Genomic DNA, 17,099 nt, shown 5'->3' with positions numbered 1-17,099 from the left:
ATTATTTATTATAAGATTTATATTATATAATTATATTTTAAATATTTAATAAATTATTTACTATTATGAATTATTATAAAATATAGTTATAATTATGATAATTTTAATTATAGTTATTTATTATAGTGAAATTAAGTATGATTTATAATTTTAAATTATTTTAAAAACATTGTAATTATTATTATTATTGTTATTATTATTATATTATTATTAATAAAATTATACTATAGCTTAAATATGTAAGAATCCTAAAACTAGGAAAAAGAATACCTAAGAAAAGTTAGAACTTTCCTCGTTCTCAGCATTCCGATTATTTTCTTTACTAATATAAAAAACCTAAACAAACACACTAATTTTAAAATTCTAAGGCTAAATCAGACATACTTTCCCAGACATAATCCTCAAGCCAATCCAAACACTAGTCTCGCTTTTTTTTCATTTCGATAGGAATATTTAACATAGAAACAAATAGCAGTTGACCAAACCTAGTAGAATGTATCCACACCCAACTTAACCAAAATGAGTTGTTATCTTATTTTTTAGGGAACTACAATTAGGTGTTAAAACAATTCATATTTTAGAGAAAAAACAAATCACTCGTAACTCGCAACCATATTCCAATTAATTTTGACCAAGTAAAACTATATCACACTCAATCCAAAACATGTCTATCAGTCTATGATTGGATCCATAAATAACGTGCCATCACCAATAAATTTCATAATACTCATTTAGTTTTATTTTTAAAATTATAGTACTAGTAACAAATTTATTTAGAGCAGACAGAGCATGACCTACAATGGAAACAAAGTGCAAAAATTGAAGGTGTTGTATCGGGATAATGAATTGCTTTTTTTGGCTTTATTTGTCAAAGACAATAAAGAGAGTAACGAAAATGACAAAAGTGAATCCATCTCAATCATCGAATCCAAGTTACAAACTGATTTTCAGACTTTTCAGTTGCTGACATGGCTGTTTCGCGGAAAAATAGGAATTCTTGAGATTTAGAAATGCAGGGCAGAGAGATAATTGAACACGAATGTATGTATGCACGTTTGTTTGAGGGTTCTCGCCCTGAAAATTCAACACTTTCCAAATCCCATAATTCCCTTCTCACAAAAAAAAAAAACCCTTTTCATTTCAAGAAATCTCCTAAATTGTTTCTTGATTTAATTTGATTTGAGCTCATCACACAAGAAAACCCCACCACCCCTTATTCTTTTCTTCTGTAACGCCTACAACAATTTTGGGTTTCACTGCAGAAGAAATACACTCGTTCGCCGTTGTGATTTTATGCATGGCTGCAAATCGTGATATGAATCAAGAAAATACTTGTTTAGAGCTGCATTTCAAGAAGAGGGAATTTTGATTTTGAGGGGCTTTTTTTTTGGTGTGTTGGATTGATTGTGTAGATGAGGAAATTGGATTGTGATGGAGCAGAATAGGTGGAACAGCACATTATTTTGTGATAATTCAAATGGGTTTTGGTCTAAATGGACTGTTACACATAGTTACATTGGAACGTGAATGGCTGATTTGCAGAGGCTTAGTGTTGTTGAAAGAGACATTGATCAGGTATGTAATAATTGTGTTTATGAGATTGTTGCAAGTTTGTGTGAAATTATATTGGAAAAGTGTTTTCTTTTTAGGCCATTACATCTCTAAAGAAAGGAGCACACTTGTTGAAGTATGGTCGGAGAGGGAAGCCAAAGTTCTGTCCTTTTCGACTTTCCACAGTGAGCTACTTTCCTTGATTATTGTACATTTGTTCATATGAATTTGGTGAAGATGAGGTATGTTGTTGCTTTCTGTGGTAATCATAATATATGAAGGCTGCTTGTCATTGCAAGTCTAGTTGCATTTAGGCCGTTGAGTCGGATTATATTGATCTTCTAATTGGCATTTAATCATGTTTATTCAGTCAAGCTGAGTCTGAGTATATTTCAGGATGAGTCTACCTTGATATGGTATTATGGAAAAGACGAGAAACACCTTGATCTACGCAATGTTTCCCGGATAATTCCCGGGCAGAGGACTGTAAGTACGACCGTAGTATTTCTCTACTCTTATAACTCATGTGCAGAATGTGGAGCATTTAAGTTTGTTCAACCCAAATGAACTAATCTGTTTTCTAGTTATAACTTATTGTGAACTAATCTACATTTTTCTCTTTGCAGGCAGTATTTCAGCGGTATCCTCGGCCAGAGAAGGAATACCAATCCTTTTCTCTGATATATAATGACAGATCCTTGGATTTGGTGAGTTTCAGGTTGTTATCTTGTCACATGTAGAAACCATGCATAGTTTCATTGGGTTGTTGATTGTTCTCTTGATGCTAAGCATTTGATGAGGGTAATTATTTATACAGATGTTGTTTCAAATTCTACAGATATGTAAAGACAAGGACGAAGCTGAGGTTTGGTTTGTTGGTTTAAAAGCTCTAATTGAGCGTGGTAGCCACAGGAAAGTAAGAAACGAAGCAAGGAGCGACACTGCATCATCTGAAAGTCCTCGCATTTGGAGGGTTTCTCGATCAAGTTCATTTGTGAGCTCCATTTTCCACCTCTTGTGTTCCATCTGCTCATTCTTTGTCCTTATCTAATTGCTCTCCATTTTCATTGATTTAGTTGGCTCAGGATATGAGCGAGCACCACCAACGATTGGATAGCACACCTCAGAGCAGATTAGGAAAAGTATTTGCTGAGGTTTTGTCATTCACTGGTTCAAGCAAGAATCACCTATTTGCTGAGTCTCCTGCGCATTGTTTCACTCCGCATTCAGCTGGAGCCGCAGAAAACACAAATGCCCGAACTTCTGGGAGTGAAACAATCAGGGTGAGCCTCTCTAGTGCTCTAAGTTCATCGAGTCAAGGTTCGTATAATGAGGATTTTGATAACTTGGGTGATGTTTTCATCTGGGGAGAAGGCACTGGAAACGGAGTAATGGGAGGCGGTCTTACTAAAATTAAAGAATCGTTTATTAAAAAAAGTGATGCTCTAGTTCCCAAGGCCTTGGATTCGACAGGGGTACTTGATGTGCAAAGCATTGCTTGTGGGCAGAGACACGCCATTTTAGTCACAAAACAAGGGGAGGCGTACAGCTGGGGTGAGGAGGCTGGAGGGAGACTGGGGCATGGCATGGAAACAGACATTTTCCACCCAAAGCTCATTGAAGTTTTTAATGGGAAGACCATTGAAATGGTAGCATGTGGCGATTATCATACCTGTGCAGTTACACATTCGGGCGACCTCTACACTTGGGGTGATGGATCTTCTGGATGTGGCTTGCTTGGGCATGGAACTGATGTGAGTCACTGGATCCCCAAACGGGTCAATGGCCCTACAGACGGCTTCCAAATCACATTCGTCTCGTGTGGACCTTGGCATACGGCTCTCCTTACCTCAACCGGCCACATGTTTACATTTGGAGATGGAACCTTTGGTGCATTAGGCCATGGTGATCGTAGTGGAACCAGCATTCCACGAGAAGTGGAAGCTTTGAAGGGACTACATGCGCAGCACGTTGCTTGTGGTGTATGGCACACTGCAGCTGTGGTTAAACTAGTATATAAATCTTCCACCTCAGGGCAAGGGCTGTACAGTTCCTCCGCTGGAAAGCTTTACACGTGGGGGGACGGAGAATACGGGCAGCTAGGGCATGGTGATGATAAACCAAGGCTGGTTCCCGAACGCATATCTTCGTTGGTTGACACTGATTTTTCTCAGGTAGCATGTGGGAACAAGCTCACTGTTGCTCTTACGACCTCAGGAAACGTATACACCATGGGAAAAGATGGAAAGGCTCCAACTTGTATAAAAGGTAGCATTGCAAACTGTTGCGTGGAAGAGATTGCATGTGGCTCACATCACATTGCTGTTTTGACGTCGAAAGCAGAGGTTTACACATGGGGTAAAGGTGCTAATGGCCAACTCGGGCATGGAGACAACGAAGACAGGAACACACCCACACTTGTCTCCTTCTTGAAGGAGAAGCATGTGAAAAGCATAGTGTGTGGCTCGAATTTCACTGCTGTTATATGCCTTCATAAATGGATATCCAGTGCAGATATCTCTGTCTGCTCTGGCTGTCATAACCCTTTCAGTTTCATGCGGAAACGCCACAACTGTTACAACTGTGGGCTTGGCATCTGCACAGCTTGCAGCACTAGGAAGTCAGTTAAAGCCTCGTTAGCTCCCAGTATGAACAAGCCATATCGCGTTTGTGATGATTGTTTCACCAAATTACAGAAGACTTCAGATCATGCATCTGTTCCCCGCGTTCCTTATGTCAAAAGTGTGAGTACGTTACATAAGGCCAGTGATATCCCCGAACCTGGGATTCCCCGTTTGCCAGCAAGTATGTCCCGACTATCATTTACCGAGTCACTCAAGTATGACAGGACGTCCTCGTTTAGTGTAAAGCCCGAATTAGTTGATAACCGCATGTTTCCTCTTCGGAATGGGAATATGCCGAGGCCCAGCACTTCTTCAAAATCGCCATCTAGCCCCTACGGCTCTTCACCGGGCTCTCTCTCATTTATCGTGCATGATTCTAGAGTATTTTCTCAGTCACCTTCTCCAGTACTAGGGAAGAGGTCATCGACCCCATCACCCTCTCCATCATTCTCATTTCGAACACTTGAAGCAACTCCCGATGAATTAAAGAGTAGCAATGATATCCTAAGCATGGAGCTCAAAGATTTAAGGCAACAGGTAAGCTTCTTACTCCTTATGAGCATCGAATTTTGAATTGAAACTGTGGATTTGGTGCATGTTTCGTGTATTCTTATGGCTTTCAATTTAGTCCAACCGATCAACAAGAAATCGTTTTGCAATGATATCAACTGTTTTTTGTTTTTGTTTTTTTTTTAAACTTTGGTCACTATAATTTGTCTTGATATGGATTTTAGGTGGATAAACTTTCAACCAAATCCCAGTCTCTAGAATCTGAACTTGAAAGAAAATCAGAGCAACTGAAGGAGGTGACTGCACGGGCAGCCGATGAAGCTGAAAAAAGCCAGGCTGCGAAAGAAGTGATCAAGTCACTGACTGCTCAGGTTGGTTTTCACTATGTAGTAGTAGATATGAATCTACTGATAAAATATCAATTTCTCTCTTTTTCTTATATCATTTCTATAGAGTCTAATGAAACTGAGAATCCAAATCGCGAGCAGTTAAAAGATATGGCCGAGAGAGGACCAAAGAAACAAGGGTGCAGCCATAGTGATGAGCAGATAAGCAATGACTCTAATGGTCCATCCAACGGGAGCGTTGTGACTGTCAAAACCTCTCCAAAGAACGAGCCTAGTGGCAGTTCGTCTGCACCACTGTCCAATGGTACTGAAGCCCAGTCACAGAAATCAGAGCGGACTATACAAGACAAGCCTGGCGTGTACATAACTCTTGCCCCGTTGCAGAACGGAACCAATGAACTCAGACGAGTTCGATTCAGGTAGTTTTTCATGATGATTTTCGGTTGAACTATTGAGGAATGATACGCTGAACATTTATGGTGTGCTCTACAGTAGGAAACAGTACACAGAGGAACAAGCAGAGAAGTGGTGGGCTGAAAACGAGACGAGGCTATGCAAGCAACACAACATAAGAACGACGTAGTATCTTGATCACAAGCAGCCTTTATGTTAGCTTGCTAAAACCATTAGAAAACATGACAAGTACACCAGGTTTTGTAATGTCTAGATTTTGGGTGTCTGAGTTTGTGCAGCTTTGCTAGTGTAGTAGCACTAAATGAGAATCAAGATTTTTTCAATGTTTATAACAATTCAAGGAGGCTTTTATTTGGTAGTATCGTTTTTAGCATAAAATAAAGTAGAGGCAAAAGTAAAATAATTTTATTAGAAGAGCAGATTCAATTAGCTATTGATCAAGCATTGACTTTGACAGCCTTCACAAAGACAGTAGCTTTTGCCATTCCTCCTTCTTCACCACAGATTCCTCCTTCTTCACCGGCTGCACGATGCATGTATGAACAGGGCTGACACTCGGCCTCCTAATCGGGTTTGAGCACAAGTACACGTTGTCGACTCCAGCACATCCACTGCAGCAGTTCCTCGTATCCATTTTCTTGAATTTTAGTACTTTCTTCTCTTCAATTAAGCAGGGGATTTTGAATTCATGTTTGATCCTTGGAGGAATTTTGAGTCTTTCTCACATTGAATGCCTCATTCAGTACTAGAAACTAGAAAGGCATCCAAGCATAAATTTGGACTCGTTGGCCTCCTGCCGTTTCTATAATAGTAATACTCCTCAGTCCCATAAAAATTGAGACAAAACTTTTATGGGCGCGTTAAATTTATATTTATATTAGATAAATAAGAGAGATGAAAAAACTAGGAAAAACAAGATAGAGTAAAGTAAATGATGGAATAAAAAAAGAGTAACTAAATGTTTTGTCTTTTGTTAAAAAAGGAAATGACTCAACTTTGTTGAGACGGACTAAAAAGAAATACGACTCAATTTTTTTGAGACGGAGAGAGTACTATTAAAACTTGTGTAAGTATTGAATAAATACGTACTTTGAAGGCTAGTGCTCTAATATTAAGGATTTCGAAGGTATACAAAACAAAGTTTTAATCTAAATCATAAAAACTAGTAATATTTTTTTTTATCTAAATATAATTTTTTTTGGGCACGGAGATTAAGAAATACTAATATAAGTATGTTAAGTTTTTATTGGCCATACTCGAGGATTGTTTATTGCGAAGTTGATTTTTATTGGCCATACTCGAGGATTGTTTAGGATGATGTTATTGATTATTGCATAATTTATAGATTTTGATGTTTGGCGGTATTTGAATAACCATAACTTGAGTCTAATGGAAGTGAATAGGTTTTGTTAGAAAACATGTTTTAATTGGATTGCACAAATTGAAATTTCTATATTGCCTTGAAAAGTATTTCATGAGTTATTTACAAACTATAGATGCTAGCTAGTAGTACTATAGATTCAAATAATTCACGAAAAGATAAGAAGAGACACGTGTATATGAATGAGATGAAAGAATAGTCATACGTAAGCTATAAAAGAATATCACCATCTTGCTTCTTCTACATATACTATAACTTTCCGTAAATGCATTTAACCACGTGATGAAACCAAATGTGACAAATTCACAAATGAGCTTAAATTATGTATGCTTTCACTTCATTTGTTCATTTTCTATGATTGCAAACTAGGTAGTTCTATATAAACGGTCACCTCAAGACTTTCACTAGGAAATATCTCAACATTCATCAGAATAGCTGCCTATAATTTCATACATACACATATATAATATGCTTGTTAATAAGAAAATATGGATCGACTCAAGATTAGACAAATAAAAGGGTTCTTAATTGATGTACTATTATCCACTTGCCTAGTAGTTCTAAAGACAAAATTTACCACGTCTTATCTACGCGTTTTTTTCTCCCCTATTTATGATGGGATAAGAAAGTTTAAGAAAATTATTAAAATTACTGGTACAAATAATTAAAGTTCAAATTTGGAGTTTTTTTAACTATTTTTGATGGGATGAAGTATAGTTTAAGAAAATTATTAAAATTACTAGTACTAATATAATTAAAGTTACAATATGGGAATAGACCTAATCTTTGAATTATATTTGGGGTTAGGGGCCCACATACATGTATAGAGGCCCATCATTTCATAGTAAAAAAATCACATTAGGGTCTGGCCCATAAAAGAGGACTATATAAGGCCAGCAGGAGTGAGGGCGTCGGCAGCAAAGATGGTCCTTTTCCCTTTTTACCCAACTGAAAGTTGATGTTGTATCTATATACACTAACTATCACTGCAAATTTTATGGTTTGAAAACGTCTGGATGTTTCTTCCTGTATGGCTCTTCCTACATTTGTTTGTTCTACATTTGATTGATATTTTGCATTCGGTTTCTGTTTCTCTTCTTATGCTGCTAAGCTGCAATTTGTTGTATGAAAGATTTCTTCGATATATGCAATGTGATTTTTTTTGCGGATTGTGGGAAGATGTTATTAGATTAGCTTTAATATTGATTCACTGCCAGCTGATTGATTTTTGCATCCTTGAAAAAATATTGTTGGTGTATTAGGATTCATCCCCCTCCGAACTATAATCGACCTGTTTATGAAACCAAATTGCCTGTTGTTTACTTGCTATATGTGTAAGATCTATAGGCATCTAAAATAGTAAAGATGAGTAGTTTTTAATGCCTTACAAAAGAAAACAACAAATTTGGAGGAAAGAAAAATTAAACATTCAGGAAGTCTCTAACCTGATGATCTGGAACTTGGCGCATGTTGCTTACGTCCTGCATAAGAGTGTGGGAGCTCAGAAGAAGAAAGGGATTTAGGTAGCGTTTGTTTTACACGGTGGCTGGGTTTGAAAATTTATGTTTTAAATGAATAGAAATAAGGAATAACGATAAAGAAAATATGCTTGAGGCGCAAATTAGCTAGATAAACCTGGAAATAACATATTTTAAGGTCCTAACCAAAAATCTTTAGACAATTCTCCTAGGAAGAAGAAATGGTAAGTTTACCTTAACTAGGTTTTGTGCATCTCATCCCTGTTTACCTTTAGATATGGCCTGAAAATGGAGCATAGTAACAATGAAGTTGGCTGATAAATTATTATAGGAATTAAACACCAAACACACAATGTCAACCTCAATATTCTTCAATCTCTTGCTAGATAATGGTTGCACACTTGTACCTAGGCACTAAGAAACAACTCACATTAAGTTCAAGGATCTATATCAGGCTAGCAGAACTTGAATGTCTGCAAGAAGCAGATGCAGAGGGATAAATTGATGCCAATCTTGAATTGTTTGCAAGGAATCCAGTATTGAAAATGTTTTTGATAGACATGTTCTAGAAATAAGGGGATAGCGGGGTGTGTAACTACTAACACAGGATCATGCAAGAAAATAATATGTTTTAGGAGAGGTGCGTTTAACACAAAACATATTTCTTTTAGGGACAGGCTCAGAGGATTGGGTGGGCTGGTTAAGCTCTCTGTATCACAAACTAGATACACTATGATATCACTCTTAATGCACACAAAATAGTATCAATCAGTAAAAGGCTGTACAACCATCTGCCCAACTGCAGTTGTAATAACAGCAAGACTGTCGCAGTGCATCAGTCTCAAATACACCTGATTGTTCAAGCACCTGTTTTATTGAACAAGGGGATGCAACTATTATGAAGGAAACTCAGATTATACGTTTCATGCTTTTAATACAATAACATGAACTGACAGCAAATAAGATCTAGAAAATACTCCCTCCATTTCCCTCAGTTTTAAAGTAGAAATTCTTTCACTTTTTAGTCCGTTTCTAAAAATAGAAACTTTTCATTTTAGAAAATGGACCAGCAGCATCACTACATAATTCAACTACTTTTTCTCTTCCTATTTCTAATGTTAACCATTTTTCTTTTCATCTCTCTTACTTTCCGATTTTGCATTAAACTACCGTTTCCAAAGTTCCTATTTTTAGGATACGGAGGAATAATGTTTAGAGTGAAAATTTTCATCTCATTCAATAAATTACATGATGACCGTGTTGTGCTACACTAACACAAAAGTTGAAATAATAGAATTACAAATGCAACATCACAGCGTCATTAACTTCAGTTTTCATAATTATGTTCTTCCTATCTGAAAAGATATAAGCCTTTAAATGAGCAAAATCTACGTGACAAGCTAAAGATTAGAGAAAACTCGTCATCAGCTAGTAAATTAGTACAATGGTAATCAGATCTAACAGATAATTCCTCTACAGCAACCTGATTTCAAAGTTAAACCTGTATAAATTTTAGATATATTTCATCTCTAAATCCTCAAGGACAAATTAAAATCTTGAAAGACTCTGTCTGCAATTTCTTTAGGATAAAATTGAACTGACAAAACTCAAAAAACCACTTGACAACACCATTGTACTGGAAAACTTTGTTCCAATTTGACCCAAGGTTGCATTTGGAATTGGAGCTAGAGATTTAAAAAAAAAAGGTAGAAAATAATTGAAATCCCATCCAAGTAACTTTAGAAAAGATAAATTTAAAAAAGATGATACAAATTACATATCTTTCCTAATCCAAAGTTACCTTTAAGCCCGAAATAAGGCCGTATAGATAACCTCTCTATCATCATCATGTAAACCAGTGCTATCACCAAAACAGCTAATTTGAAGCTAACATCAACCATGATAATGACAAACTTCTCTGACAAAGTTTAAAATAACTGGTGATTCACATTAAAGGGAAAGTTCAAATGTGGTAGATAATGGATTGGCGGTTAATTAAAACAACAAAATAAATTGACACCATCGACTTCCTAAACTTCACTAATTCGTTGGAGTAGCATGAGATGCAGACAATTGGGCCAATTCAGCCATGTAGCAGCATGAAACTCGAAATCTTACATAAATTATAAGGAAAAGGAGGCGAGATTAAGAACTCTAATTGTACCGTTGCTCCTTCAGCATCTTGCTCATTAGCCAAGTCTTGAAGAAACCACGTGGCACTTCCGTGATCCGCCACATCTGTCTTCAAGTCGAGGAGCTCAAATATCAAGCTCTCGTCACGCGTTGGATCAACAAAAACCTCCTACAAGAAAACAACAAATTCGCAGGTCCTTAACAAATTAAACATTTATTAGAGGCTGGATTATTTCGGATATTTTGATGTTTGGGCAAGGGGTTTTTTGTAGAAGATGTTAATTGGGTTGGGATATTTGGGTTGGAAATATGATTAAAAGATGGGCTAGTATGGATAGTGGATTGATTGGAAAAAAAATTAGGCCCAGTAGAAGAACTAACCTGATTTGTGGAATTATTGTGTGAGCCCAACCATTCCAAAAATTCCACTTCTAGAAGTATCTCCATGCAATTCAAAATTTTGAATATTTTCTGATTTGATCGAATATCTTCTCCCCCACGCCTTGTCATTATTCTTCCACAATTTGGGGGATTGCAATCTCTCCAAGTCAAACTTTCCTTCCGTATTTTGAAATTCAAATTGGAGCTCATTAAGATTTGCTAAAATCTCTCCATCCCTTTTGCCCCCTCGCTTCATGCATGATAGTGTCAGATTCATAGCTTGTTTAAGCAAAGCCTTATTGTGTGTAGCCAACAAAACCCCAAAAAACCCCCAAGCATTGGCGCCGCTTTCCGATCAAGAACGGACGGATTTTGAACATGAACATTAACGAAATGCCCATTTTTCTCATCAGCCGGAGTGCTTCTTCCATATCTTTACGATACTCCTCTTCATCATCAAGTAAATCCCCTCCTCAAGGTTTTCCCGCCGATAAAGCATGATCGGAATCCCCCAACCCTAGCTCGGCTCGCTCGACCCGACGGAAGAAGTGAATCTCGCCTCACTCCCATCGATCAGATTCATCCTCCCCCCTAGAGAAGATATCTTACCCTTTTGCGCGAAATGATTCCGGCAAGCGCCACGCGGCGGATCCGCCACAGTGGCCGATTGGAACCTCTCGACCACCACCAAACCGTCGAATCGGTAGAACAATCCTCGCACCAACACAACCGGGTCTGAAAACGACACGACGAAAAACGGCCAAAATCCGCCGGAAAAGGGAAAAAAAAAGACACGGGCGAAAAAAAAAAAGACGACTCAAACTTGGACGATTTCGGCCAAAACACGACCAAAAAACAAAAAAAAAAAAAAGGTGAAGACAAATCAATCACTAAAACGAAAAGACTAATCGAAAAAAACTAACAAAAAACGGCTAAAATTGGTGAAATCGGAGTTGGAATTTTCGAGGGTAGAAGCATTGTGTGTTAGATTTAGTGCAAAGTAAAATGGTTTATGGTTTGAGTTTTTTTTTTTGATCGGCAAATACGATAATTAATAGTGAGGAAAGACAATACTACGCAAGATATGTGAAGTTTGAGACTTGGTAACTATCAAAAAGGTGTGCCGCATTAGCATTAAACAAAGAGCTAAATTAACCCAAATAGAAACAAAAATATATTGTCGCATGAAAATCGCCCATTCCAACATAGAAAAGTAAAATATCACAAACTCATTTCTTCTTGCCTGCAGCGGGGTCTCCACTTTGGGCATCTTAACGCCACGGGTTTTCTTCGCCTTCTTTCTTTCCTTCATGCTTCCTGATTTCTCAATCTTGGTGTCAAGACCATTCCCGATGCCGTCTAGGCTCGAATTTTTAGCATTCTCACGAATCATAGATCAAGCCAAAACCAGGTAGATTTGCCACCACCAAAATGGGTCTGAACTTGAACACGAAGATGGCATTTGTGTCCTTAATTTCATACATCCTTGCCAACTTCTCCTTGACTCGGCCTTAGAAACATTGGCCCTTCCGGATGCAAGACATCGATGACAAATTGCTTTCTTGAAAGGAGCGGTTTGTCATGAACTTCGAGTCCGATAGTAATGCCTTGTCCACCATTTTAGGTGTCGTTTAAACGAGATCATAGAAGGTCATGGCAGTGTCGAGCCCCCACCCTGCAAGAAAGTCAGGTCTGGTTGCCCTCTCGGTGGATGTGAGAGAACTGGACACTGCAAGCGTGTAGAGCAAGATGCGAATCCGGCCATATGATGTCTCGTCCAGCTGCTCCCCGCGTCCCGAAGTGAACACCGCGACCACGCATTGCGTCCATCCTACCCAAACTTGTGATGAGAACCGTCGAACCACGAACCACTCCCCCACCACCACTGTCCCGTCGAGATAGTAAAGGCCCCGTCGGTGTTCAACTTGACCCCGAGGGGGTGCGGTGGATGCCAAAGCACACTCGGGGACTAGGACTCGCCGGCGAGGAGGAATTGTAGGCATGAAGTCGGCCGAGGGTGCAACCACGCCAATGAAGGGGGACTAGCACACTCGCGCCACCAAGATCCGCAAATGTCGTATCACCTGCCAAAAGAAATGTTGCGGTGCTTGCAGCTATTCCTCTCCGTCCAAATGAACCAATATACCTAGCAAGGAATAAGAAAAGAGATGTGTAAGGCAAGGGCTGTGAGAGGACCTCCACCAAAAACCTAATCTAAGTGGAATGTCGGTGCACGTGTGAATGTGTGTGCTAATATGAGGGAACGCCATCAAAATAATCCCAAGCCGATCTCGCCGAGAGGACTCGACACAAACAAATCTTGACACGACTCGATTGTAAAAGAAGAGACACAACACGAGATACTTGGATGCGAGAGAGATACCACGAGTCACGAACAACACACTCAACGGCACCTTCCGGAGGCAGGCGCAAATGAAGACGAAATGGTCGGGGTTAGAGCATTCCACACCGCGAAGGCGACATTTCTAGGGGCCAGTGTCCGAATGAGCTCCCAGTGAGGCCGTCGAGAACTCGCCAAGTATGATCATGCCAAAACCTAGAGACCTCTGGCGGGGAAGATCAATCCCAGACGGACAATAGTTCCTAAGGGCGATCCCGACCCACACGTCATCGCAGCGATCGCCCTTCGCGGATGGACCATCTAATGTATGTATGCACAAGACTCCTAATCTAGTCGAGACGATGCCAAATAGGACTATCATGCGGAGAATAAGGGGAAATAAAAGCACGACCAACATAGAAACAATACTTGCACATAGTAAACTACGCCCATAAAGAATCTTGTGCAAGAAATCACCACCAGAGCTTGATCCTGAAAGCTGAGCTCCGGAAATGGCGGATGCCTGGGCCTCCCTCACTGGCGGTAAACAAATCTTGTTCCCCGGCTAATCCGGTGAATCTTCCTCTCGCCCTACCATGCCCCGAAAGAACCTGGCCTGATGCTCTCCGAATCTCTCATCCGATTACTTGAAGGCTCGACCACCTGGAAGATGTGGAGGGAATGGTTACTAGGGTGCTTTTGATGAGAGCAGGCGGCCTCACGAAAGAAATATGTCTATGAGACCAGTGTGAATCCGGTCCACTATCTTGACCGAGATATCTAGAAGGTATTGGGCCTTGAGCCCCTCCTATAGATAGGCACTCGAGGTAGGTCATGGCGGGAATCCTGCTGAAAACCCTCACCTCCGACTCACGCCCAAGTCGAACTTTCTAAAGAGATAGAAGTGACTCTTTCCCTTGTTCACCATCGGCCGACACGGTGGTATAATGCTCAAGCAGTGCATCGGTTTCTCCACGGACTCTGTGTGCCACGACAAAGATGTCAATGTCATCGAGCATAAGACGAGATGGGATACGGCCGTGGCTCTCACTAGCATCTATCGCCGTGTAAGGATGCGTGGCCAAACTGTCCGGGCTCCTAGAAAGGTAGTCTGCTGCAAAGCACAAAGAGCGATGGCGACAACGGATCTCCACGACGAAATCCTCGTGGAATGAAAGAAACCCGAAGACCGTTCACCAACCGAAAACCAGCACGAAGAGATGCATCGGTGACCATACTCACCAACCCGGCGGGAATCCCATCCTCTCTAGCACCATGAGGAGAAAAGGCCTGCACTCGATCATAAGCCTTGGCCATATCCACTTGAGAGCGGATTAGGGAGTTTGCCTTCGAATGAGTGACTATTGATATCATGTAATAATTCCTGGGCCAGAGCACATTATCACTAAGAAAGCGACCTTTGGCCAGATCGCTCGATTCGGCGCCAATACTAAGGGTAGCAAAGACACGCGAAGTCAAGATCTTGGTGATGATCTTAGGAATCGTTTCAGCCTAAGGATAGCATATCTTCTCTAGGGGTGGAGGAGGAATCGATCGGATGTGGAGTGAGCGAGAGATTCAGCTTACTCGTCGGGGTCGGGCGGAGTCGGAGCTAGGGTTGGGAGATTCCGATCATGCTTTATCGGCGGAAGACCTTGAGGAGGATGATTTACTTGATGATGAAGAGGAGTATCGTAAAGATATGGAAGAAGCGCATCGGTGATGAAAAAATGGGCATTTCGTTAATGTTCATGTTCAAAATCCGTACGTTCTTGATCGGAAAGCGGCGCCGATGCTAGGGTTTCTAGGGTTTCGTTGGCTACACACAAGGCTAAGGCTTTGCTTAAACAAGCTATGAATCTAGACACTATCATGCATGAAGGAGGAGGCGAAAAGGAGGGAGAGATTTTAGCAAAATGCGCTCCAATTTGAATTTCAAAATACGGAAGGAAAGTTTGACTTGGAGAGATTGCAATGCCCGAAAATTGTGGAAGAATAATGACAAGGCGTGGAGGAGAAGATATTCGATCAAATCGGCAAAATATTCAAAATTTTGAATTGCATGGAGATCTTCTAGAAGTGGAATTTTGGAAAGGTTGACTCATTGATATTGAGATGGGAAAATTATTCTTGCATAGAGGGACAGATCAGGCTGCTGATTTGGAGGAAAATAATATGTTTGATCTCAATGAGGTCGACCTCGCGGTGCGGGGAGATGGAATTATTTATCTTCTTGAACCTTCTATGTTGGGCTCACACAATAATTCCACTAAATCGAGTTAGTTCTTCTACGAGCCTAATTTTTTTCCAATCAATCCACTATCCATACTAGCCCATCTTCTAATCATATTTCCAACCCAAATATCCAACCCAATTAACATCTTCTACAAAAAACCCCCCTTGCCCAAACATCAAAATATCGAAATAATCCACCTCTAATACCCTTTTGCCAATAAGCGTTCGGACTTCTTAAGTGAAAATGCCGCCCCTTTTAAAATTAAGTCCATAGCCCATTGGAAAATTCTACCTAATCTGCCTTAGCCCAAAACCAAAAAAATTCTCATTTATCCAAGCCCAATTCGACACACCTTGTAAACCAAATAGCCGATGCTGTTTTCAGAGCGAAACATGGCGGAAATGCGAGCTCGAATCGCAAAATATTCAGGCATGCGAGTGTGAACACTTATCAAGCTATGCCCGACTTCCTACCTTGGAGAATTGTTTGCATGCTTTGAAAAATCGGGAGGTTGGGAGTAACGTTCAGCCTTCGATCCGGCCCCGGCCGAACTACTCGGCCCTCCATGCACTCCTTACTTCCCACCGCGGTAAACAAGCCTTCGGCCGTTGAGGCGAGACTTGGTTGACAAGGAGGCAGCCAATAATGGAGGAAGCCATAACAACACGTCGTCGGACGGAAAAGAGAACACGGAGCAGCCGGAGGCCAACCGAATATTCATTTTGGACGATCGATGGCTGATGTCCTTAGGTCGGGGCGCGGTGGAAGGTCCGTTTTCTTGATCGTAACAAGGCTGAAAAAAGAGCGAAGTCCGCATTGTCGAAGGTAAACCGTGTCTATATTTTTGGCTAATGAAAGCTGTTGGGACTACGCGGCGGAAGACACGGAAAACAAACGGGTCCTTAACGGATCTATTTAGGTGATTATGCATTCGACTCCAATTTAATGCAATAAACATAGATCTATAGATATAATACATCAAAAACACATAATCATGCACAATTGATGTAAATTTGATTGTTACCTTCTTAATCCATCATAGGATCGAAGTTGCTATGGGCCCCCCGGGGGATCCTTGGTTTATCGGCAGTGAATCTTCCAACCTATTCCCTAGTCCTTGATCATCCATCCAGTGTGGGCGGATCTTGAATAATCAATAATTGTCTTGAAGAGATCTAGGGAAACTCAATCACAAACTCGATATTGTCTTGATCTAATCACATGAATTAGGATAGAACAAGAACAAAAACAAAACCCTATTCTCCGTGCCGAGGCCAGGCGAGCAAGGGAGAGAGAAAGAGCGGCGACGGCTACTAGGGTTTAGGGGAGGAGTGTTGTGAATGAATGGTGTGTTAGGGTTTCCACATCTCATCACTATTTATAATGGACTTGTTGGGCTAGGTTGGGGATCCATGGAATGACTTAAGTGTTGGCTCACCTATTAGATAAATTGCGAATTCTATGAAATAATATTCCAATACCTTCATGTTATTCAATTACTACCACCCAAGATATCATGAACTTGAGTTACGTACAAACTCTCACATATTGATAAGTCAAAGTGGCGTTTGATTGAATAAACAATATTGATATTAATATTATAGACTAGAAAATACTAAACTTTTCGAAATATATTCTTTGGTAGATAGCAATAAAGAATACATTTCGGATTAGATCCTTTCGTGCTTTACCACACGGTGTTA

General features: G+C 40.0%; 1 protein-coding gene and 1 pseudogene across 1 annotated transcript; one reads left to right on the top strand and one right to left on the bottom strand.

Annotated features, from left to right (window-relative positions):
* Positions 1–1,106: 1,106 nt before the first annotated feature.
* Positions 1,107–5,807, top strand: LOC125204668 (PH, RCC1 and FYVE domains-containing protein 1-like). The gene is made up of 9 exons (XM_048103376.1): positions 1,107–1,575; positions 1,650–1,736; positions 1,948–2,037; positions 2,178–2,258; positions 2,390–2,545; positions 2,628–4,712; positions 4,910–5,056; positions 5,174–5,451; positions 5,525–5,807. Exons 1-9 carry the CDS (start codon positions 1,528–1,530, stop codon positions 5,613–5,615), a joined length of 3,063 nt encoding a protein of 1,020 aa, XP_047959333.1. The 5' UTR covers positions 1,107–1,527; the 3' UTR covers positions 5,616–5,807.
* A 6,241-nt stretch (positions 5,808–12,048) lies between these two features.
* On the bottom strand, positions 12,049–12,438 carry LOC125203492 (annotated as a pseudogene).
* Between the last annotated feature and the right edge of the window lie 4,661 nt (positions 12,439–17,099).

Source organism: Salvia hispanica, chromosome 2 (genome assembly GCF_023119035.1).
Source record: "Salvia hispanica cultivar TCC Black 2014 chromosome 2, UniMelb_Shisp_WGS_1.0, whole genome shotgun sequence".
NCBI classification, from domain to species: Eukaryota; Viridiplantae; Streptophyta; class Magnoliopsida; order Lamiales; family Lamiaceae; genus Salvia; species Salvia hispanica.
Note: the sequence above shows the minus strand (reverse complement) of the source record. Positions and strands in the feature narration are given on the sequence as shown.